We start from the raw sequence: 25,576 nt of genomic DNA on the forward strand, positions 1-25,576 counted from the left end.
CTCCTGCATTGCAGGTGGACATTTTACCACTGAGCCTAAATGGAGAACTATAAATGAAATAACTTGTGTTAGTTGAGTTTTATACAGTTTATAACCTAGTTCTGTTAACAGGCTGCTGCTGCTGGTACTGCTGCTGCTGCTGCTGCTGCTGCTAAGTCGCTTCAGTCGCGTCACAGTGCGCTTCAGTCTCACTCTGTGCGACCCCATAGACGGCAGCCCACCAGGCTCCCCCGTCCCTGGGATTCTCCAGGCAAGAACACTGAAGTGGGTTGCCATTTCCTTCTCCAACGCATGAAAATGAAAAGTGAAAGTGAAGTCCTTCAGTCGTGTCTGACTCTTAGCGACCCCATGGACTGCAGCCTACCAGGCTCCTGAATCCATGGGATTTTCCAGGCAAGAGTACTGGAGTGGGGTGCCATTGCCTTCTCCGTGTTAACAGGCTACTTGAAGTGAATTTGCTTCAATAGGGACCAAAATTCCACATTTAACAATGAATGAAAGATTTGTTGAAGTTTATATTGAAAGAAGGAAAAAGAAAGTGAAGTCACTCAGCCGTGTCTGACTCTTTGCGACCCCATGGACTGTAGCCTACCAGATTCCTCCATCTATGAGATTTTCCAGGCAAGAGTAGTGGAGTGGGGTGCCATTTCCTTCCCCAGGGGATCTTCCCAACCCAGGGATCAAACCTGGGTCTCCTGCATTATAGGCAGACGCTTTACTGTTTGAACCACCTATATTGAAAAATAAAACTAAAAATTATGAAGTATATTTATTAAACCAAGTAATATAATTAGCTTGTTAATTACATACACTTCAACCTATGCTAATATTAAGAAGAAATAAAATGTAAATCAAGTTCTCCTTTATTTCTGTGGGGAAATCAAACAGAACCATTTGATGTAATGTTATGATATCTGTCATTCTACATTTGATATTTACAGACATGAAGTGTCATTTTTGCAAAGAAAAATGGAAGCTTCATTAATTTTCCACATAGATCTTTTACAATTTGTTATTCAAAACCATTTTCTTTTAGAGTATTTATTCTGGCATCCTTCTTGTCTTTATTTTCATCTAATTAAACTGGACTAAATCTTTCAGGCCGTTATTTGTCAATAGTATTACTTGTGATTCTTCAGCACCTTTTTCTTATACTTACAAAATTGGATAATCATCCATAAACTGGTAAGACAGTTTCTTAGAATAGGATAAGGATTAATGTGATTATTAAACAGAAAATTATATTTCAGTGGGAATTAATCCTTAAATTAATATTCTTATGCTTTGACTTTCACTCTCCTAAAGAATGAAATGTCTGCAGAGACTTAGTGAATAAATGGAATAGAGGAGTAGTTTAAAGAAAAGACTGTGGAGTAAGAAAGTGTCTGTTAGTCAGCTCAGGCTGCCATAACAAAATACTGCAGGCTGGGTGGCTTAAACACAGAAATTTACTTTTTCAATTCTGGAGGCTGAAAGTGCAAGTCAAGATACCATCAGAGTTGGTTTCTGGTAAGGCCTGTCTTCCTGGCTTGTAGATGGTCTCCTCCTCATTTGTGTCCTCACATGGCTTTTCCTCTCTGCCTGTAGAGAGAGAGATCTCTAGTGTCTTTTTCTTTTTTCATAAAGACACAAATACTCAGATTAGGCCCCAAACGTATGAACTCATTCAACCTTAACTCCATGGTGGCTTAGCAGGAAAAGAAAATGCTTGCAATGTAGGAGACCTGGTTTGGATCCCTGGGTCAGGAAGAACCCCTTCAGAAGGAAATGGTAACCCACTCCAGTATTCTTGCCTGAAAAATCCCATGGACAGAGGAGCCTGGTGGGCTACAGTCCAGTGGGTTGCAAAGAGTATGACACAACTGAGCAACTAAGCAGCAATAACATCTCCCTAAAGGCCCTGTCTCCGGGTAGAGTCACAGTGGGGATTAAGGTTTCAACACATGGATTTGGAGGCACACAGTTCAGTCCTTTGCAAAATGTGCTCATATCATGGCTCTATTGCTTAATTTAATAACCTATGTGATATGGTCAATTACTCAACTCATTGGATTTTGACAAGAGTTAAAATAAATAGTGTATTTTAAGAACTCAGCACTATTCCTGGCATAGAATAAGTGCACAAGAAATATTGGTTGTTATTATGGGCTGAAGAGGAACTAAAAAGCCTCTTGAAGAAAGCGAAAGTGGAGAGTGAAAAAGTTGGCTTAAAGCTCAACATTCAGAAAACTAAGATCATGGCATCTGGTCCCATCACTTCATGGGAAATAGATGGGGAAACAGTGGAAACAGTGTCAGACTTTATTTTTCTGGGCTCCAAAATCACTGCAGATGGTGACTGCAGCCATGAAATTAAAAGACGCTTACTCCTTGGAAGGAAAGTTATGACCAACCTAGATAGCATACTCAAAAGCAGAGACATTACTTTGCCAACAAAGGTCCATGTAGTCAAGGCTATGGTTTTTCCTGTGGTCATGTATGGATGTGACAGTTGGACTGTGAAGAAGGTTGAGCGCTGAAGAATTGATGCTTTTGAACTGTGGTGTTGGAGAAGACTCTTGAGAGTCCCTTGGACAGCAAGGAGACCCAACCAGTCCATTCTGAAGGAGATCAGCCCTGGGATTTCTTTGGAAGGAATGATGCTAAAGCTGAAACTCCAGTACTTTGGCCACCTCATGCGAAGAGTTGACTCATTGGAAAAGACTCTGATGTGGGGAGGGATTGGGGGCAGGAGGAGAAGGGGACGACAGAGGATGAGATGGCTGGATGGCATCACTGACTCGATGGACGTGAGTCTGAGTGAACTCCGGGAGTTGGTGATGGACAGGGAGGCCTGGTGTGCTGAGATTCATGGGGTGGCAAAGAGTTGGACATGACTGAGCGACTGATCTGATCTGATGGGCTCTTGTTTATACCCTACTGCTGATCAACTCTGAAAACTTAAAAGAAATTGACTCCTTTTCTTCATGCCAGTGAGAAATGGGGAAGCTAGGTTTGTGGAGAGGGGATAGAGTGGGTAGAAAAAGCTACTAGGAGAAGGGAAAAGCAGACTGAGTCCCTGAGATTTTGAGCAGGAGTAAGAAGAAGAAACCTGTCCAAGCAAGAGCCTTGGTGCTTAGTGACCCAAAGACATGTGAAGTTTCCCAATCTGTCTGTCTTTCCAGTGGGCTCAGCACTCAAAGGGAAAAGTGACCATGTTTACGCTTCTTTGTATTCCTGACATTATCTGACATTGAACTTTACCTATAGTCGATGGTCAATATATGGTATTTATTGATTTAATTATTATTTAATTATAATCAGCCTAACTCTGTGCCTAACTAGTATTTTGGGGCCTCAGCCACCATAGATGATTAATTGGATCACCTGGATTGTTCTGAAGTATCACCCACTCCAGTACTCTTGCCTAGAAAATCCCATGGATGGAGGAGCTTGGTGCAGGCTACTGTCCATGGGGTTGCAAAGAGTCGGGCACGACTGAGCGACTTCACTTCACTTCACTTAGAGATCTAACACAACTGTTAGTCTAACTCAGGGATAATCATGACAGTCCTTCAATTGCTTAAGAGGAATGTTGAGATGAATCTGGTATTTTATTGTGCATAGAAAACAAAAGTCATTAAATAAACACCCAACCTTTGTTTGAAGTCATTCCCTCTTCAGCCTTGCTTTAAATTTTTCCTATTTATTGAAACTGGCGTGTTTTAGTGGGTTTTCTCTCTCATTTGTTCTTTTGCTCACCATGACTGTTCTGTGGTTTCCAGATTAAAATTTTTTTCTCCAAGATATTCTACCAGGTTTCTCTTTCAGTTTTCCTCCTCTCTTTCTTTTCCAAAACTATAGAAACTAAAGATGGAAAAGACACATTGCTCATCAAGTCCCTCTTCTTCCAGGGTTGGGTAGTCCTCTTTAAGAGCGTAATTTTTCCACTTAGCTGACAATGATTCAAGTGATGGGGTTTTCACCACTTCCTGGGGATGACTCTTCCACAGACTGACAGATCTTATTACATGGTCATTTTCTCCCTTATGCTCTGCCTACATTTTTCTTTGCTCAATTTAATCCTGTTTCTGTTAGTTATACCCTTTTGGATAACTCAAAGAAATTCCTCTCCCCTTGTTCCATAATTCTTTCAAATATTTGCAAATGGTTATTATTTCTCCTTAGTCATTACTTGGCCCAACCATTTGAATTGGGTCTTTCATCTTTTCCTGTTATCCATTGCCTCTAGCTTTTTCAATTTTTTTGGTATTTGTGCTCAAAACTTATCATTAAAAAAAAAAAAAATGTCCTGACAGCTTTGAAATGGAAAGGTCCAAATCTCAGCATGAGACTTTTCTCTCAGAAACTTCTAGGTGAAAGCCATACACACTGGGTCTCAAGTACCTATAGTTTCAGTTGTTACATCAAGCAACTGTGCTTCTTGATTCAAGTGTTCCTGGTTCGGATTTCGTTTCATGAAGCTTCATTCACAGCACTTGGCATGATTAGGAGAAAGGACCAATAGTGTACCGGGAGAAAAGGATCCTTCTCTCACAGATCACGTAGAAATAGCCTAAGAGAGGTGCTATTCCTCTGAAAGAGGGATACAATTTTTCCAAAAAGGAAGTTTTAATTTAAGAAGATAATTTTCCTTTAACATTTTTTGTTTGAAATCTGATTTACTCGCTCAATGTGCTTTCAGATTTCTAGGTTCCTTTCTGGCCGAGTTCCTTAACAGCCACTGCTAGAAATATGCTTTGAATTTTGTGTTTTGAGAAATGGATCATTTGTTTAGAACTGCCATATTATTTTGTTAGCAACAGAACTAAGGACAGTGTGAAAACTATATTTCAAATATCAGCAAATATCAAAGGGCCCAAGATCTGGAAATTCCTGGACATCACAAATTCGGGGAGTCCCTTCCTTCTTGGTCTCCTGGGTGGTCACTGAATGAGTCAGATGTCCTTTTCTCATATCTAATGCATTCTTTTTGTCAGTGACTATTGCCATGAAATATAATTATCATTTCTTTTTCCTTTATTCTTGTTGTTGCACACTCATACATTGCAATGCCAATTGACGTTTCAAGGGTAAGTTGTTTGTTTTGCTTTGCTCTCTGGTCTTGGAAATGATGAAAATGTAAGATAGATGCTTGTTAGCTTGGAATGTCTTCAGTACAGATCTGTTGGGATCACAGACAGAGGCCAAATAGTAAAAATTCATGAGTTTCAGAGCCAGATGGGCCTATTATAGAGACTTATTTCTGTCTTGCTGTGAAATCTAAAGCAAATACCTTCTCGTTTTCCTTTTCAAATGTTTCTTTTCTCACTCTGAATTGGGAAGTATGACTAGTGGTTTACTGGTGATTTTTTTTTCTAATCTTTAATAGCTTATTTGCAATAGTCATCTTTGCAGAGTGTATCAAAATTAAGTAATGTTATGATCTCCATCCACTGTATTAATTTGGCCAATCCTGCCTGTTATCCTCACTGAAATCAAATATCTGGGCTGATTAGGCATTAAAAGTAAATTCTTCACCTATCTTCCAGCTCCTGAGTTTGCTGAAGTAGTGTTTTTCTGCCTTACTACTGTTTTCCCTCTCACAGAGTGTCTGTTTTATGGCAGAAATTTTTGCATACTACCCTATGTTATATATGGGCTTCCTAGGTGGCTCAGTGGTAAAGAATCTGTCTGTCAATGCAGGAGACCTGGGTTTGGTTCCTGAGTGGGGAAGATCCCCTGGAGAAGGAAATGGCAACCCACTCCAGTATTCTTGCCTGGGAAATTCCATGGACAGAGGAGCCTGGTGGGCTGCAGTCCATGTGGTCGCAGAAGAGTTGCACACAACTTAGTGACTATACAACAACCCTATATTATAATCTTCAATTACATTAAAACCATTTATTCAGATTTCACCATGACTAACACCAGATTCATTACTCACCCGTGTATTCTATAAACACTAGTTCTATCTTGAGAGCTAGCTCATGTTTTTGGTTGAGGACGTTTTCTCAAGTTATTGCTTCAGCCAGAAAACATGAAAAGAGAGGGTGTGCAAATTTTAAATCCTTATGAGATCTGATAATGAGGGCTATCTTGGGGAAGGATAAGAATCTCTATAATTGTACTGCTTTTCTTATTAGCAAATCTATAGTTCTCTCTCTCTCTTTTGTTTTCCATTATAGTAGATGGAAAATCTGATGCTCTGTGGGTGGCCTCCACAAATCGTGTGATCCAGAGAAAGGTAAGGTGGACACTACAGTGTTTTCTATGGGATGACCTCCACAAGGGGTGAATACCAAGGGTCCTCAATTGGAGCCACCTTGGAGGCTGGCTACTACAGTACTTTACCTTTTCATTTAATTGAGATTTTAATTGATATAATTAGAGATTTATGTGCAAGTATGAAAGACTATCCAGTGCATACTTTGCCAAGTTTTCCCCAATTTTGCATTTTCAAAACTCTAGTATAATATTTCAACATTGACATTGATATAATACACCATTTTTATTCAGCTTTCTCAGGTTTTCTCCTTCTCATTAGTGTATGTATATGCATTTCTGTGTATTAAGTTCTATATAATTAAATCACTTGTTGGTTCATGTATCTAATACCTCAGTCAAGATACTAAAGAATTCCAGCACCACAAGAATTCCTCCTCTTTTTCCTCCTCTTGGTTTTTTACAACCATACCATCCTCCTTCTTGTACTAACTCCTCTCGTCAATCCTGACTCCTGGTAAACACTAATCTGTGTTCATTTCACAGGCAAATGATTAAACAAACTATTTTATATACACACCATGAAACACACCATGAATCACACCATGAAACACTACTCAACAATAAAAAAGGAATGAACAACTGATGTAAACAACAACTTAGATGATGAATAAAGGAATTACGCTGACTGGAAAAAACAAGTTTCCTTCATATTTTCTCTCATTTTTTTTTCTCTTTTCTTCCTTTCTATTGATCATTTCTTTTCCGTTTGTAGAACTTCTGTCAGCTAATCTTTAACAGTAAGGTTTCTTGGTAACAAATTATTTTACTTTTCTCTCCTTTGAGAATGTTTCAGTTCAGTTCAGTTCAGCCACTCAGTCGTGTCCGACTCTTTGTGATCCCATGAACCGCAGCATGCCAGACCTCCCTGTCCATCACCAACTCCTGGAGTCCACCCAAACCCATGTCCATTGAGTCGGTGATGCCATCCAACCATCTCATCCTCTGTTGCCCCCTTCTCCTCCTGCCCAAAATCTTTCCCAGCATCAGGGTCTTTTCAAATGAGTCAGCTCTTCCCATCAGGTGGCCAAAGTATTGGAGTTTCAGCTTCAACATCAGTCCCGCCAATGAATACCCAGGGAGATCACTCCCTTAGGATGGACTGGTTGGATCTCCTTGCAGTCCAAGGGACTCTCAAGAGTCTTCTCCAACACCACAGTTCAAAAGCATCAATTCTTCGGCACTCAGCTTTCTTCACAGTCCAACTCTCACATCCATACATGACTGCTGGAAAAACCACAGCCTTGACTAGACATACCTTTGTTGGCAAAGTAATGTCTCTGCTTTTGTATATGCTGTCTAGGTTGGTCATAACGTTCCTTCCAAAGAGTAAGCATCTTTTAATTTCATGGCTGCAATCACCATCTGCAGTGATTTTGGAGCCCAGAAAAATAAAGTCTGACACTGTTTCCACTGTTTCCCCATCTATTTCCCATGAAGTGATGGGACCAGATGCCGTGATCTTAGTTTTCTGAATGTTAAGCTTTAAGCCAAATTTTTCAATCTCCTTTTTCACTTTCATCAAGAGGCTCTTTAGTTCTTCTTCATTTCTGTCATAAGGGTGGTGTCATCTGCATATCTGAGGTTATTGATATTTCTCCTGGCAATCTTGATTCCAGCCTGTGCTTCTTCCAGCCCAGCGTTTCTCATGATGTACTCTGCATATAAGTTAAATAAGCAGGGTGACAATATACAGCCTTGACGTACTCCTTTTCCTATTTGGAACCAGTCTGTTGTTCCACGTCCAGTTCTAACTGTTGCTTCCTGACCTGCATACGGGTTTCTCAAGAGGCAGGTCAGGTGGTCTGGTATTCCCATCTTTCAGAATTTTCCACAGTTTATTGTGATCCACACGTAGTCAAAGGCTTTGGCATAATCAATAAAGCAGAAATAGATGTTTTTCTGGAACTCTCTTGCTTTTACAATGATCCAGAGGATGTTGGCAATTTGATCTCTGGTTCCTCTACTTCCCCTTAATTCCTGAATAATTATTTATAAAGATATAGAACTCACAACTCATCCTTTTTTTCCTCTTAGCATTTGAAAAAAATTGTGTCACACCCTAATGGCCTCATGATTTCAATGAGAAACTCATTGTTATTTGAACTGAGATTCCCCTATAATGTGTAGTTTCTGTCTGGTTGCTTCCAACATTTTTTTCTTTATCATTAGTTTTCAAGAGTTTATGATATTTCCTGTTGTGGATTTCATAGTTTATATTTTCAGGGGGTTTGCTTAGCTTCTTGGAACTATAGGCCTATGTCTTTCATCAAATTTGGAAAAAATTCAGGAATTATTTACTCAAATTCAGTCCCACTGTCTTTTTCCTCTTCTTTTGGAATACCAATGATGTGAATGTTCATTTTCCTATTGTCTCCCAGATCCCTGAGACTGTTAGTTTCTTCTGGTCTATTTTCTCTCTGTTGTTCAGATTAGGTGAATAACTAGTCTAATGTTTTGCTCTCAGGTTCATTGATTCTATCTTCTGTCATCTCCACTCAAATACTGAGCCCATTCAGTGAGTTTCTATTTTTGTTATTGGCAGTTTTCAGCTCCATGATTTACATCTTGTTTATGTTTTATTACTTCTTTTTCTTTACTAAAATTTACTATTTTAAAATTGATTTTTAAGAGAATTTGTAATAGATTGTTAATAGAGTGTTTTTATGAAATTTCTTTAAAAGCGTTTTCAGATAATTTGAACATTCAGTTCACTTCAGTTCAGTCACTCAGTCGTGTCCAACTCTTTGCAACCCCATGAATCGCAGCATACCAGGCCTTCCTGTCCATCACCATCTCCCAGAGTTCACTCAAATTCACGTCCATTGAGTCGGTGATGCCATCCAGCCATCTCATCCTCTGTTGTCCCCTTCTCCTCCTGCCCCCAATCCCTCCCAGCATCAGAGTCTTTTCCAATGAGTCAACTCTTCACATGAGGTGGCCAAAGTACTGGAGTTTCAGCCTCAGCATCATTCCCTCCAAAGAACACCCAACATTAGATCCATCTTTTTTTTGTTGTTTTTTCAATTAATTGTCTTTTCTCCCTCAAGTTGCAATTTTCTTTGTTCTTTGTATGGCGGATGATTTTCTATTACATTCTTGATGTCATTTGTCTATTATATTAGAGAACACCGGATTTCATTTAAATATCTTATTTTTGCAAATAGTACATCTATTTCTGCTTTATTGACTATGCCAAAGCCATTGACTGTGTGGATCACAATAAACTGTGGAAAATTCTGAAAGATGGGAATACCAGACCACCTGACCTGCCTCCTGAGAAACCTGTATGCAGGTCAGGAAGCAACAGTTAGAACTGGACATGGAACAACAGACTGGTTCCAAATAGGAAAAGGAGTACGTCAAGGCTGTATATTGTCACCCTGCTTATTTAACTTATATGCAGAGTACATCATGAGAAATGCTGGGCTGGAAGAAGCACAGGCTGGAATCAAGATTGCCAGGAGAAATATCAATAACCTCAGATATGCAGATGACACCACCCTTATGGCAGAAATGAAGAAGAACTAAAGAGCCTCTTGATGAAAATGAAAGAGGAGAGTGAAAAAGTTGGCTTACAGCTCAACATTCAGAAAACGAAGATCATGGCATCTGGTCCCATCACTTCATGGGAAATAGATGGGGAAACAGTGGAAACAGTGTCAGACTTTATTTTTCTGGGCTCCAAAATCACTGCAGATGGTGATTGCAGCCATGAAATTAAAAGATGCTTACTCCTTGGAAGGAAAGTTATGACCAACCCAGATAGCATAGCCGAGACATTACTTTGCCAACAAAGGTATGTCTAGTCAAGGCTGTGGTTTTTCCAGCAGTCATGTATGGATGTGAGAGTTGGACTGTGAAGAAAGCTGAGTGCTGAAGAATTGATGCTTTTGAACTGTGGTGTTGGAGAAGACTCTTGGGAGTTCCTTGGACTGCAAGGAGATCCAACCAGTCCATTCTGAAGGAGATCAGTCCTGGATATTCATTGGTGGGACTGATGTTGAAGCTGAAACTCCAATACTTTGGCCACCTCATGCGAAGAGTTGACTCATTGGAAAATACTTTGATGCTGGGAGAGATTGGGGGCAGAAGGAGAAGGGAACGACAGAGGATGAGATGGCTGGATGGCATCACTGACTCGGACATGAGTTTGAGTGAACTCCGGGTGATGGTGATGGATAGGGAGGCCTGGCATGCTGCGATTCATGGGTTTGCGGAGAGTCGGACATGACTGAGTGACTGAACTGAACTGAACTGAACCCTGTTTGGATTTATTGCGTCAGGTTTGGTGCCCTTTGTGGACTGTGACTCCAATGGTAGTTTCATATTTAGAGTCTTATTGTTGTTTAGTTGCTAAGTCATGTCCAACTCTTTACAACCCCATGGATTATAGCAGGCTAAGCTTCCTAGTCCTTCACTATCTCCTGGAGCTTCTCAGATTCATGTCCATTGAGTCTGTGATGCTATCTAACCATCTCATCCTCTGCCACTGTCCTTTCCATTTAGAGTCTATGTGGTCTTATTTTGGTCTACTTGGTTGACCTGGTGATACTAGGGCGTGTATTGCTCCTCCCAGTGTTGACAAAAGGTGAAGCAGTGATGTCCCAAGATGAATCTCTTGAGTTTTTCTTCCATGGATGAGGACTGATACCTCTTGGTTGCTCTGATATCTCTGAGCAAGGATATGAGACTCTGGGGCCCTGGAAGAGTGAGCTTCTCAGACCAGGCTGAGTCTCTTCCTCCAGTTCTACTTCATGTCTACTGCAAAACAGGAGTATCAGGCTCTGCAGGGAAGAAGAATGCTTCCCCAGGCTCCTAATTTTTGGTGTGGCTCCCAATCCATCCACCCTACCTGAGGTGTCTGGCTCACTTGATGTTATCAGAGGGACTCCTGTTCAGTCCTAGGAAGAGATAGGCCTACTTCAGCTGCCTTCTTTTGCTAAGTTGGGGATCAGGAAACACTGGGCCTCTGTTAGATGGCAGATGCAAGACAGCCTGTCATTGTGTCATTCCCCAAGTCCTGGGCTCCCAAAATAACCCATCTTCTCCCCATCTTTTAGAGTTCTGTTTTCTTTGTACCTTATACCATTTCCAGGGTTCACAGTTTTACCTGCTAGAGAGGAGCAGAGAAAAACACTACATAACCTTGTAGTGTACCTTTTAAATCTTCAGCTTGCATCAATTTTCTTTTATTCATTCATTCATTCACGGAGCACTGAATGAATGGGCTTGGCACCATTTTAAGTATTGGCAGTGGTAAACAAATACTCGATTTCTGTCTTCATGTAATTTACACTCAGAGTTTCTCTACATATAATTCTTAGGATAATAATACCCAGCAGCTGTTTCATGTAGATTAGAAGAGAGACCATAAGTGAACAGGTAAAACTCATAGATTTTTGGAGTTTGGTAGTGCTTATTTACAAACCTGACTTGACCAATTCGGTTCAGTTTGGTTCAGTTCAGTTGCTCAGTCATGTCTGACTCTTTGTGACCCCATGGACTGGAGCATGCCAGGCTTCACTATCCATCACCAACTCCCGGAGTTACTCAAACTTATGTCCATTGAGGTGGTGATGCCAGCCAACCATCTCATCCTCTGTTGTCCCCTTCTCCTTCCTTCAATCTTTCCCAGCATCAGGGTCTTTTCCTATGAGTCAGTTCTTCACATCAGGTGGCCAAAGTATTGGAGTTTCAGCTTCAGCATCCGTCCTTCCAATGAATATTCAGGACTGTTTTCCTTTAGGATGGACTGGTTGGATCACCTTTCTGACCAAGGGACTCTCAAGAGTCTTTTCCAACACCACAGTTCAAAAGCATCAATTCTTCAGCGCTCAGCTTTCTTTATAGTCCAACTCTCACATCCATACATGACTACTGGAAAAACCATAGCTTTGACTAGACAGACCTTTGTTGGCAAAGTAATGTCTCTTCTTTTTAATATGCTGTCTAGGTTTGTCATAGATTTTCTTCCAAGGAGCAAGCGTCTTTTAATTCATGGCACAGTCACCATCTGCAGTGCTTTTAGAGCCCCCCAAAATAAAGTCTCTCACTGTTTCCATTGCTTCCCCATCTATTTGCCATGAAGTGATGGGACCAGATGCCATAATCTTAGTTTTCTAAATGTTGAGCTTTAAGCCAACTATTTCACTCTCGTCTTTCACTTTCATCAAGAGGCTCTTTTATTCTTAGCTTTCTGCCATAAGGGTGGTGTCATCTGCATATCTGAGATTATTGATATTTCTCCCAGCAATCTTGATTCCAGCTTGTGCTTCATCCAGCCTGGCATTTCTCATGATATACTCTGCATAGAAGTTAAATAAGCAGGGTGACAATATACAGCCTTGGTGTACTCCTTTCCCAGTTTGGAACCAGTCTGTTGTTCCATATCTGGTTCTGTTACTTCTTGACTTGCATACAGATTTCTCAAGAGGCAGGTCAGGTGGTCTGGTATTCCCATGTCCTTAGGAATTTTCCACAGTTTATTGTGATCCACACAGTCAAAGGCTTTGGCATAGTCAATAAAGCAGAAATAGATGTTTTTCTGGAACTCTCTCACTTTTTCAATGATCCAACAGATGTTGGCAGTTTGATCTCTGGTTCCTCTGACTTTTCTAAATCCAGCTTGAACATCTGGAAGTTCAGAGTTCACATATTGCTGAAGCCTGGCTTGGAGAATTTTGAGCATTACTTTGCTAGCGTGTGAGATGAGTGCAATTGTCCGGTAGTTTGAACATTCTTTGGTATTACCTTTTTTGGGGATTGGAATGAAAACTGACCTTTTCCAGTCCTGTGGCCACTGCTGAGTTTTCCATATTTGCTGACATATTGAATGTAGCACTTTCACAGCATCATCTTTCAGGATTTGAAATAGCTCAACTGGAATTCCATCACCTCCACTAGCTTTGTTTGTAGTGATGCTTCTTAAGGCCCACTTGACTTCGTGTTCCAGGATGTCTGGCTCTAGGTGAGTGATCACACCATCGTGGTTATCTGGGTTATGAGGATCTTTTTTGTATAGTTCTTCTGTGTATTCTTGCCACCTCTTCTTACTTGCTCATAATTGGAAATATAGTTAACCTCTCAAAGCTAATTTTCTTATCTCTTATATGAGGATAATACTACCTATGTGTCTTGGAATAAATTCTAAAGCCCCAATCATGCTTTTAAAAGATTATTATAATATGGCCACTGCCTCCACTTCCTCTCATTGCACATTCCAGCTCAAGGACACCTGGACTCACGTCAGTACCTGGAATATGCTATAATCTTTCACTCAGCTGTAATCTTGCCTAAGATTGTTCCCATTGCCTACAAATCACTCCTCTTCTCTCTTTTCTCCCAAATATAACTCCCATTCCTCCTTCAGGCCTCACCTTAAACATAGTTTTCCTGTCTTCATATCCCTCAGTCTCATCCTCCTTTTGTTCTCTTATAGTGCTGTCTTTCTTGATTACAATATTCAGAACCTTTTCTTGTGATTATCTGCTTCTTTTCTGTTTGAATTCTGTCTTTCCCGCTGATTAGGGACTGTCTCAGTCTTTCCATTATAGTCTCAGTGTTTATCAGAGTGCCTGTCATATGTACTAATAAATATTTGTTAATTGCATAAACAAATGAAGAAATGATGCAGTGCCTAAAATGAAGAAAGTTTCCAACAAATGGTATCATTACTGGATCCTCTCAACTTCATAATTGGTATGATTATATTAGCCATTAAGATGACTGTAAAAAAAGAGAGTGCTAGAGTTCCTTAATCTCAATATACCCTTAGTAATAGACTTTCAACTCTAAAAAGTAAAATAAAAAACACCATATTTTTTTCATTTAACACAGATTAAAAACCCACGTATCATGTAGGGAGTTAGCAGCCCTTTTGCTAAAATGTATTCCATATGTCATATCAACAATAAGTTTAACACTAATATTTTCTAATACACTTAAAAGAAAACCTAGCAGTTACTTCTAAACACCATGAAATCAATAATGGGGAGAGAAAGGCACTGCTTGTCATACTTGAAATCCCAGGAGTCAACCGGATTTGCTGTTACCGTTTAATTTTTCCTTCACAATCCTTCCTGCCTACAGAGCCCACACATATGAAAGAAAAGCTTTCTCTTTTGTAATAGTATACAAAATAACCATAGAAAATTCTATTGTTTCCCACAAACCAGAACTAAGGTAGCTAAGTCACATTTATCAGCCTACTGGGTAAGTTGCCAGGAGTCAAAGTACTTTCCAACTACTTAGCTCAAGGGGAAAGTTCAAGAGCCCATCAAATCCTTTCGGGATACAAGAAAAATAGCCGATGAGGACAGTTTCTGTCAGGGGTATTCTTGTTCCAGCTCATCATTCTCACTGCTGAATTAAGAAAGATTGAACAGCTCCTTCAAAATCTAGTGTGGGGAACCTTATTTCTCTCGGGACCATTAATCTTTGAATAATTTTTGGCCAAAAAGATGGACCTGAACATGCCAGACAAATTCAAGTTAAGAGACTTGCTTAAATAAAGAGAGAGAGAACCTGGATATACTGTGAGTTGGAAAGTAGCTTACACAAGCAAGGGACTTCATCTTTCTTGCAGACAGGGGAGTTGGGAAAGATTTCTAAATTGGGTGATAAGAGCCATGACTACATATCCCAGGGAACTAGGCTCTGACAGTCAAGATAATTCAAAAGTCTACTTCAGTGAGAGTGCTTAAATCTCAGACTCACAAGTATCTTTTGTCATTATTTTTTGCCTTCTATCTTTGCCACTGTCTTGTAAGTTCCATGAGGTCATAGACTGTGTCTTCTTTGCCACCATAGCTTAGCAGTCTTGTCAGGTCCGAGTCCTGAGGTGAAACTGTGGTGTCCTCATTTTATCCTTGGCAGAGTGACCTGGGGCCCAAGGCACTAGTACTCATCTTTCTCAAGTGAAAAATATTTTTGCAGTTCACAGTGGCTACAACTTTCTTGAAAAGAAAGTTTCAAGTCTTCCTATTAAATTGAAGTTCTGACTCTCCTTCCAAATGGAGGGCATGCAATGTGCCTTCCTTTAGTGGAGATAACTCTGTATACTTTCAATCTCTCATAGTGAAGGGATCAAACCAGGCTGTTTGAAGAACAAGATTTTATTTATGAAATGTCCTTCTTTAGACCATCTCGCTATTTTAGGTCTTAATGTTAATAGAAATGAATGTTATTTTAAAATAACATGTTCTTCAGGCTGTACCAAGTGCTGGAGGCCATGTGGGATTATACTAGGAACCTTCCCTACCAGCAGATTGCCTGTAGACCATTCTAGTGAGCAGAACTCAGTTTTAAAAAATATAGCTTCACTATATGGCCCAGAAATTTCACATCTAGATATAAACCCCAGAAAGTCTGGAGAGCAATGGTGTTGTTTGTGGCATTGAGGTATTGCAGCTAGACTGGGGGTCTGCTGAGGTTGTGATTTAGAGCACATCGTGGAATATATGCAACAAAAGAAGAAATAGTTAAAGGACACATGAGTAGATTTTTTAAAGTTCATATTGAGTGGGTAAAATTGGAAGCATAAGATATTCACCATACCATGCAATCCCCACCCCCACTCCCAGGTCACATGCGCATGCATGCACACACACACACACACACACACACACACACACACACACACACATCAAAATAGCTATTCTAAGAAGGCAAGTAGAATTAACCCAAAACACTTTAAGATGGGAGCCTATCGAAGGGCAAGAGTAACAGAAGTGGGAAATTATGATAAATGGGAATTTAAAAATTAAAGTAAGAAATGAGATGGTTCATATCTTTCATGAACTAATGGGGACAAAATACTATAAAAGAATAGCATTTCAAAAGCGAGGTATACTATTTGTATGGTAGCAATAGAGATGCAGGCAGAGAGAACAGACTTGTGGACACAGTGAGGGAAGGAGAGGGTGGGGAAGTAGCCATGAAACATATACATTACCATATATAAAATAAATAACCAGCTCGGATTTGTTGTTGATGCAGGGAGCTCAACCTGGTGCTCTGTGACAACCTAGACGGGTGGGATCAGGTGGGAGGAAAGTTCAAGAAGGAGGGAACATATGTATACCTATGGCTGATTCATGCTGATGGATGGCAGAAACCAACACAACATTGCAAAGCAATTATCCTCCAATTAAATTAAAAAAAAAAATCACAATCCTGTGATTTGTTGCTAATATTGTCTCTTTCTATATGAGAAGGCTGAGGCTCAGAAAGACTAAGAGACTCATCCAAAGCTTATTAAGGTATTATCTAGAAGAATTTAACCACATTTTCTCAACCCTCACAAAGAAACAAAAAAAGCAAAAATGTTTGAGCACATAATTCTTTTGAGGTATAATTCTCAGACTTAGATGCTCTCTGGATGGCTAAAAAAGTGCAGGATATAGCACAACAATGAGTTTTTCCCTTACTTTTTAGTGGGCCAAAAGGGGCCACAAACTGAAAACAGCATGGGTCAAGAGAGATATAAGGAAGGAAAGAAATAAACAAACACATCTTCTCATAATTGTGTAAAATGTTGAGTCACTTGTGAGAAGTTTTTGAGTCATTTGTGAATATATTCCTACTCCTTTCATGGGTTTAAGCTGTACAATCTCTGAGAATAATTTATCTGGGGGAGCCATGTTAATGTGGCTCAACAGTTGCTCATTGGCCAATCAAAGTAGGGAACAGGTCTGTCTGAAACTCATGCTGATGGACAGAGCTTAAAGAGAAGTTGCTCAAAGGGTCCATGCCCCACCTGAGTTGGACCGCAGAAGGTCTAGTAGCAAGTCTCTCTCCCTCCAGATCACTTTGTGGAACCTGAAGTGTGACAATCTTGTCCAGCAGAATCTCCCAGGTGACTGCTTTACAGTTGTAGTTCTCACCCATGGATGCATGTTGGAATCACTTGGAAGCTTTAAAAGATGCTAATGTTTGGGTACCACCTTGCAGAGATTCAGATTCAGTGGTCTGAACATCAGTATCTTGGAAGCTCCCCAGGTAATTCTAATGTTCTGCCCAGTCTGAGGACTACTACCTTAAGCCTGTTGTGCTTGTAAGCCTTGTCTGCAGGCACTGTAGAAAAAAGAAAGGGTCAGGGTGGTATTGCATCTCACTCAGGGTGACTGTTTCCAGGTGACAAGTAGCAACATCGTCTCCAGTGGAGTGTGTCCTACAGTTCTGGTTAATGACCTGCATTTGTTGTTGTTCAGTCACTCAGTCGTGTCCAACTCTTTGTGACCCCATGGACTGCAGCACACCAGGCTCCCCGTCCTCCATTATCTCCCAGAGTTTGTTCAAATTCATGTCCATTGAGTTGGTGATGCCATCCAACCATCTCACCCTCTGTCACCACCTTCTCCGCTTGCCCTCAATATTTCCCAGCATCAGGGTCTTTTCCAATGAGTTGGCTCTTCCCATCAGCTGCCTAAAGTAGTGGAGCTTCAGCTTCAGCATCAGTTCTTTGAGTGAATATTCACGGTTGATTTTCTTTAGGATTGACTGCTTTGACCTCCTTGCTGTCCAAGGTAGTCTCAAGAGTTTTCTCTAGCACCACAGTTTGAAAGCATCAATTCTTTGGTTCTCCATCTTTTTTATTAGGGAGATGGAAAATGGTCCTAAGGCAGAGGTAGAAGTGGTTTGGAGAAGCACAGAGGCTAAGGAGGAATATTTAAGGAGAGATAAGTCAGGGGGCATTTTCAAATAAGTACAACTAAAATTTCTGCTTTTCCAGCCCATATTAGAAGGATGTTTAGGTTATAGTGACCACAGGACTGGAAAAGGTCAGTTTTCATTCCAATTCCAAAGAAAGGCAATGCCAAAGAATGTTCAAACTACCACACAATTGCACTCATCTCACACACTAGCAAAGTAATGATCAAAATTCTCCAAGCTAGGTTTCAATAGTACACGAACTGAGAACTTCCAGATATTCAAGCTGGATTTAGAAAAGGCAGAGGAACCAGAGATCAAATTGCCAACACCCATTGGATCATTGAAAAAGCAAGACAGTTCTGGAAAAACACCTGCTTCATTGACTATATTAAAGCCTTTGACTGTGTGGGTCACAACAAACTGGGGAAAATTCTTAAAGAGATGGGAATACCAGACCACCTTACCTGTCTCTTGAGAAACCTGTATACAGGTCAAGAAGCAACAATTAGAACCAAACATGGAACAACAGACTGGTTCAAAACTGGGAAAGGAGCACCATCAAGGTTGTATATTGTCGCCTTTGCTTTTTAACTTACATGCAGAGTACATCACGTGAAAGGCCAGACTGTATGAAGCACAAGCTGGAATCAAGATTGCTGGGAGAAAATCAGTAACTTCAGATGTGCAGATGACACCACCCTTGTGGCAGAAAGTGAAGAGGAACTAAAGAGCCCCTTGATGAAAGTGAAAGTGGAGAGTGAAAAAGCTGGCTTAAAAGCTGGCAAAATTCAAAAAACCATCTGGTCCCATCACTTCATAACAAATTTATGGGGAAACAATGTAAACAGTGACAGACTTTATTTTCTTGGGCTCCAAAATCACCACAGATGGTTACTGCGGCCATGAAATTAAAAAGACACTCCTTGGAAGAAACCTTATGACAAACCTAGACAGCATCTTTAAAAGAAAAGATACTACTTTGCTGACAAAGGTCAATCTAGTCAAAGCTATGGTTTTCTCAGTAGTCATGTATGGATGCGAGAGTTGGACTATAAAGAAAGCTGAGCACCCAAATAATTGATGCTTTTGAATTGTGGTGTTGGTGAAGACTCTTGAGAGTCCCTTGGACTGCAAAGAGATCCAACCAGTCCATCCTAAAGGAGATCAGTCCTGAATATTCATTGGAAGGACTGATGCTGAAGCACCAATAATTTGGCCACCTGATGCAAAGGGCTGATTGATTAGAAAAGATCTTGATGCTGGGAAAGATTGAAGGCAGGAGGAGAAGAGGACAACAGAAGATGAGATGGTTGGATGACATCACTGACTCTATGGACATGAGTTCAAATGGGCTCCAGGAGTTGGTGATGGACACGGAGGTCTGGCTTGCTGCAGTCCATGGGGTCGCAAAGATTCGGCCTGAACGACTATACCAAAGTGAACTAGGTTATAGTGGCAAAATCAGAATTCAGTCTCAAAACCTGGACTCATTCTGCTGTACCACAGTCTTTTTCCATGACTCACACCCCAAATCTCAAACATATATATTTCAAGCTCAATGCCCAGACAGATATAATCATTTCCTTGTACCCTCTGAGCTTTTCACTGTCTCTAGCTCTTTTCACACTCTCTTTCTTAATGCCTCCCGCCTCCATTTCGTTCATTAAGGTATAGATCAAACTCAACCTCCCTCTGAGGTCTTCTCCCAAATACCCCAGCCCACATTGCTTCCTTCTATCCAGATATCACATTGTACTTCCAACTGGCATCAGGTAAACAATTGTTACTTAATATCGGCATGTGCTGAAGTTCTGTTTCTACAGTTAGATTTTGTCTCATGTGAGTAGACATCATGCTTTTACTTCTTTGTCGTTCTTACATTCCTTGGCAGAGTGCCAGGCACACAGTGGGTACTGCTGAAATACATGATCAAGTGGTGGATTATGATATTAGTCACCCTAAACCATCCTCAGTCTTTTCAAGAAAATAATATAAAAAGCAGGCCAGGCAGAGTCCCAGGAGGGTATATGACAAAGAATTACCATGATAAACTTGGTAAATGAAACTTTTTAATGAGAGTGGCATCCGTTCAGTGCACCTGTGTTCAACAAATGGGTAATCACTTCATGAACTCAAGACACTCATCCCCAACCTAACATTTAGATACAGCATCATTCTTTCCTATGATTCAGTTAGATTATTTGACCATTCAACTGTCTATGACTATTTCTTCCAGAATTTTCTTTTCTTTTTTTAAACCATCTCCTTGATCTTCCCCCTTGTTTGAAAGCTGTGGCTTCAGTATATTTTCTTCTTTACTGGAAATTCTAACTCTAAATGCCCCACTGCAAATCTGGAGTTTGAAAGACAGCTTCTGGGGCATTGAGATAGTTTTTCCCTCTTTTCCAAGAGCCAAGTTTCTTCCCCTAAATTTTCCCAAATGCCGCAGCCGATTATGACCTGAATACCTCAATGAATTCCAAGGAAAAATGCCACTTTGCTTGACTGACCTCATTGTTAGGACTGTCTTGCAAAAGGGCTAGTTGAACATTTGTTTTTCTCCTTTTGAGAAAATTCTGTCATCAGATTGTTTAAAATAATTTCCCTTTACTCCAGTTCTTTTTAGCTATAATTTTAAAAGTTTTTTGTTTTGTTTACATAGTATTACACTTTCTAGATTTCACTTAGTCCCTTCTGTTTCATTTAAGAGGACTGAGAAGAATGGCTTAATTAAGCCAGTGAAAGGTTGTAGATTCAAGTCTCATACCCATTCTATGATAGAGCAATAAAAGGTTAGCCACAGTTCAGCTTACGGGGGGATTTTGATTACAGAACACTGGTCGTCAATTCTAGTGTGCACCCAAATAACTTCTGGACCTCTTTTAAAAATCTGGGCGTCTGGCTCATCCCCCCTGAGATGGACTTAGAGAATCCTGCACACCATGCGGTAACCATTTTGCCTTTTAATAAAACATACGGATTTAATAGTCTATGATCATTGTTCTTAACTCACCCAGGTTTCTGTGCTACTTCTGTTTCTGTGTTATAGTAAGGGAGAATGTGTAACATTTACAGAGTTCTCATTCAAACTGCAGCTCTATTTAGATATGAACGCTCATTGTATTAGTTTTCTACTGCTGCTAAGTCGCTTCAGTCCTGTCCGACCCTGTGCGACCCCATAGACGGCAACCCACCAGGCTCTCCCGTCCCTGGGATTCTCCAGGCAAGAACACTGGAGTGGGTTGCTATTTCCTTCTCCAATGCGTGAAAGTGAAAAGTGAAAGTGAAGTCGCTCAGACGTGTCCAACTCTAGCGACCCCATGGACTGCAGCCCACCAGGCTCCTCTGTCCATGGGATTTTCCAGGCAAGAGTACTGGAGTGGGGTGCCATTGCCTTCTCCAGGTTTCTACTAGATAATAATAAAAAACAAGGCCCTTAGAGTAAGGAAAGAGGTAAGAAGGTTATGGTACAGTATTCTCATAAATCTTCCATTTCTCGCTATACGTGCAAGTACACAGACCTCTTCGACACAGGAACAGTTGTTTGATTGCCTGTTATTTTCTCTCTACCAACAGTTTGATTGCCAGTTATATGAAGAACTCCTTTGGAGATACTTTATTACTAGGAAAACCAGTTCAGGACTGTCCTGACTCATGTCAGGAAACTAGAGAGTTTAGGGGGTATCATTTGCTTATTATGTAACATCTCGTTTTATAGGAAAAAAGTAGAAAGAGCAAACCATTTGGTTTCTGTTTTGTGGTGTCCTGAAACCTGTGTTTCAATGGGATTAGATGATTCATTGTAAGACCTGGTCTGAAGAGGGTCTTATTTATGCCCTGCAATAGCAAGACGAGGTACCAAGATACTTGAATTTTCTTTTTTTTTTTTTAATTTTATTTTATTTTTAAACTTTACAAATTGTATTAGTTTTGCCAAATATCAAAATGAATCCGCCACAGGTATACATGTGTTCCCCATTCTGAACCCTCCTCCCTCCTCCCTCCCTATACCATCCCTCTGGGTCGTCTCAATGCAACAGCCCCAAGCATCCAGTATCGTGCATTGAACCTGGACTGGCAACTCATTTCATACATGATATTATACATGTTTCAATGCCATTCTCCCAAATCTTCCCACCCTCTCCCTCTGCAACAGAGTCCATAAGACTGTTCTATACATCAGTGTCTCTTTTGCTGTCTCGTACACAGGGTTATTGTTACCATCTTTCTAAATTCCATATATATGCGTTAGTATACTGTATTGGTGTTTTTCTTTCTGGCTTACTTCACTCTGTATAACTGCCTTATGATCCAGCAATCCCACTGCTGGGCATACACACTGAGGAAACCAGAAGGGAGAGAGACACATGTACCCCAATGTTCATCGCAGCACAGTTTATAATAGCCAGGACATGAAAGCAACCTAGATGTCCATCAGCAGATGAATGGATAAGAAAGCAGTGGTACATATACACAATGGAGTATTACTCAGCCATTAAAAAGAATACATTTGTGCCGGAGTCCAGCCCTGGCTGATCCAGGGTATTCGAAGGAGAGACGGTGTAGGCGAGGATCAGGAAACAATTGCTTAATTAAACGTTAATTAAGGATATAAAGAGTAATAGAATGAGGATAGCTCAGTGAGGAAATTCAGTGGAGAAAAGAGGCTGAATAATTCAGCCAGAAGGTAAGAGAAAGAACGACATGGTGAGACCAAGTTTCGGTGAACAAGGCCCGCACTTTATTTTCCAAAGTAGTTTTTATACCTTAAGTTATGCATAGAGGATAATGGGGGAAGGGGTAGAGTCATGCAGCAAGCCAGGCTTTCTTCCTGCAGACTTATCATATGCAAAAGCTTAGGTGATTTGCATCATCTTCTGGCCCGGAGGCCTGTTAACATTTTAAGAAACTTATTTTTCTCTAAAGGTGATTATTCCAAAGTCAGGCGATTATTCTAAAGTCAGGCGCCAGCCTCCAAAAAGCATTGGATAGAGTTGCATTCCTATAGGGCAAAGGTGAGGTGAGCTCAATCAAGAAAAGAATTAACTCAAGCGTCCAAGGTTACAAACATTGAGGCTACTACTTACATTTCTATACACCCATTATATCAATCAATACACTGCCAAGGACACAGTAGGTAAGGGGTATGGAGACTTAGCAGCAAACATTGGCCCAATAAGTGAAAAACCCTTCACCAATACAATTTCTTTTTTTTTTTTTAATTTTATTTTATTTTTAAACTTTACATAATTGCATTAGTTTTGCCAAATATCAAAATGAATCCGCCACAGGTATACATGTGTTCCCCATCCTGAACCCTCCTCCCTCCTCCCTCCCCATACCATCCCTCTGGGTAGTGCACTAGCCCCAAGCATCCAGTATCGTGTATCGAACCTGGACTGGCAACTCGTTTCTTACATGATATTTTACATGTTTCAATGTCATTCTCCCAAATCTTCCCACCCAATACAATTTCTAATCAATCTTTTAACTACTCAAAAGAATCTGTGTTTAGACAGTTTAGAACATCTCCTGCCTCTCACAGTTGGGAGGCTCTGAACAATCACATGTGGCGGGAAAAAACCTATTCAGGCAGGCTAGAGGACTTCCAAAGGAGTTTGTAGGCTGAAACACTGTCACACCCAGGAATTATTAACTGGAGCTGTAAGCTAACTCTTTTTTCAGAGAGGTAGTGGGGGACAGCCCCCCGTAAAGTCAGAGGTGTAGGTGAAAGCACAAAGCAGAAAGTAGGCAGACTCTGGTTTTGGGTGTAAATGCTCGAGAATTTCCAGGGGGACTCCTGAGGCTTGATCCTGCCTTTGCGTGTGCCGAGCCTCCTTCCTCGTGACCTTTGTCATGGGCGGAGCTCCTCACGCTGGCTACTGGCAGTGATAGAATTCCAGTTGAGCTATTCCAGATTCTGAAAGATGATGCTGTGGAAAGTGCTGCACTCAATATGCAATATGCACTCAACATGCAATATGCCGGCTCCCGGCACATTTGAATCAGTTCTAATGAGGTGGATGAAACTGGAGCCTATTATACAGACTGAAGTAAGCCATAAAGATATTTGAATTTTCAAAAGCTCCACAGGTGATTTGAATCTGTCCCAAAGATTTAAAACCTCTTTCTAGAATCACTTGAGTTTCTGAGAATGTGTGCTGTCTTGTGTTCTAGTTGAGAGCTGCCCAGTGATGGAGCATAGAAGGAAGACTGCATTTGCCTTCATTTCACAGTCATTGCTGAGTACAGGCATTCTATGAAGTGCTGTTGACATCCACAGTCCCTGCCCTCCAGGGGCCTACAGGCCTTGGATAGTGTTAGGGAAAAAGAGGTAGAGTTTTCTAATTACTGCTTGGTTTAAGTCTGGGCACTGTTACTTAGTAACAAGTCACTGAACCTCTGAGACTTTGGTTTCCTCCTTGGTAAAGCAAGGATAATAAGATCTTCACATTATTATAAGTATTAAGTGTGACCATGTATAAATAGGTGTGAAAAAATTTAAGGTATTATTTCTATTAACTCTCACTCAGATTCTTTTTTTTTTTTTTTTAACCTTTTTCATTTTGTTTATCTTTTCCATTTAGTCCGGGACATTTTAGCAATTCCAATTTCATTTTTGACTCACCATGCAGACTACAGGAAAGGAGTTAATATTTAGTCCTAGATTTTTTTTTTAAATCTTTCTAAAAGTGGGTATCAGACTCCAGGAATGCTATAAAAATAATTTTTAAAATAAAAACAGTTTTAGGATAATGTTTGCCATCACTAAGATGCTATCATGAACGTATCTTTGTGATCCCAGAAACTTACTTTCAACTACATTAGTCACAGCTTTGGAAAATGCCTTTTGGGTGTGGACTGTTTGATTCAGGGTTAGCCACTTGGCCAGCTTCTCATCTTGTGCAATTCACTTAAACCATGTGCATGGGCAGCTTACCTTTGTGCTGTAGAGCCCCCAGGAAGATGGAGAGAGTATTGTGATACTACTTTGATGTTGCTATTATTTGTTGCAAATCCAAAAGGAATACAAATCTAGAGTCAAGAACAGCAAGGGTGAAAAATAGAGTCAATTTCATCATGCTGACCTTCATAGAAGATCACTTTGTACCTCTGCTATAGCAATTGACACTCTCTGACTTGTATTGAAAGTATGTATTGTATTAGTTTTCTATTGCTCCTAGAATAAATTACTACAAATCCAGTGACTTAACTCAAACTTTTTTAGCTTACAAGTCTGGAGGTCATAAACCTGCCATGGTTCTCACTTGGCTAAGATCAAGATGTAAGAAGGACTCTATTCCTTTCTGGAGGTTCTAGGGAAGAATTCATTTCCCTGCCTCATCCAGCTTCTAGAGACTGTCCACATTCCTTGGCTCAAGGCCCCAAAGCCAGCAACACTGTATCTCTCTGATCATGTATATCTTCTTCTCTCTGGTGGCTCAGACAGTGAAGAATCTGCCTGCAATGCAGGAGACCTGGGTTTGATCCCTGGATCAGAAAGATCCCCTGGAGAAGGGAATAGCAACCCACTACAGTATCTTTCTCTGAAGAATTCCATGAACAGAGGAGCCTGGTAGCCTAGAATCCATGGGGCTGCAAAGAGTCAGACACAACTGAGCAACTAAAACTTTCACTTCACTTTCTCTTTGATTTT

General features: G+C 40.5%; 1 protein-coding gene across 14 annotated transcripts in view; it reads left to right on the plus strand.

Annotated features, from left to right (window-relative positions):
* LOC147380100 (uncharacterized) overlaps positions 1-25,576 on the plus strand; it is a 699,587-nt gene that overhangs the window by 379,546 nt on the left and 294,465 nt on the right. For all 14 annotated transcript variants that reach the window (XR_015167018.1, XR_015167012.1, XR_015167022.1 and 11 more), the window contains exon 4: positions 6,168-6,226. Coding sequence is in view for 10 of the 14 variants with exons in the window: in XM_086410556.1 (XP_086266682.1) it covers positions 6,168-6,226 (59 nt within the window). In the remaining 4 variants the exon portion in view is untranslated. The remainder of the gene's footprint in view (positions 1-6,167; positions 6,227-25,576) is intronic.

This window comes from Bos grunniens, chromosome 1 (genome assembly GCF_055505025.1).
Source record: "Bos grunniens cultivar Pamir isolate PY7600 chromosome 1, Bosgru_T2T1.0, whole genome shotgun sequence".
Taxonomy (NCBI): Eukaryota; Metazoa; Chordata; class Mammalia; order Artiodactyla; family Bovidae; genus Bos; species Bos grunniens.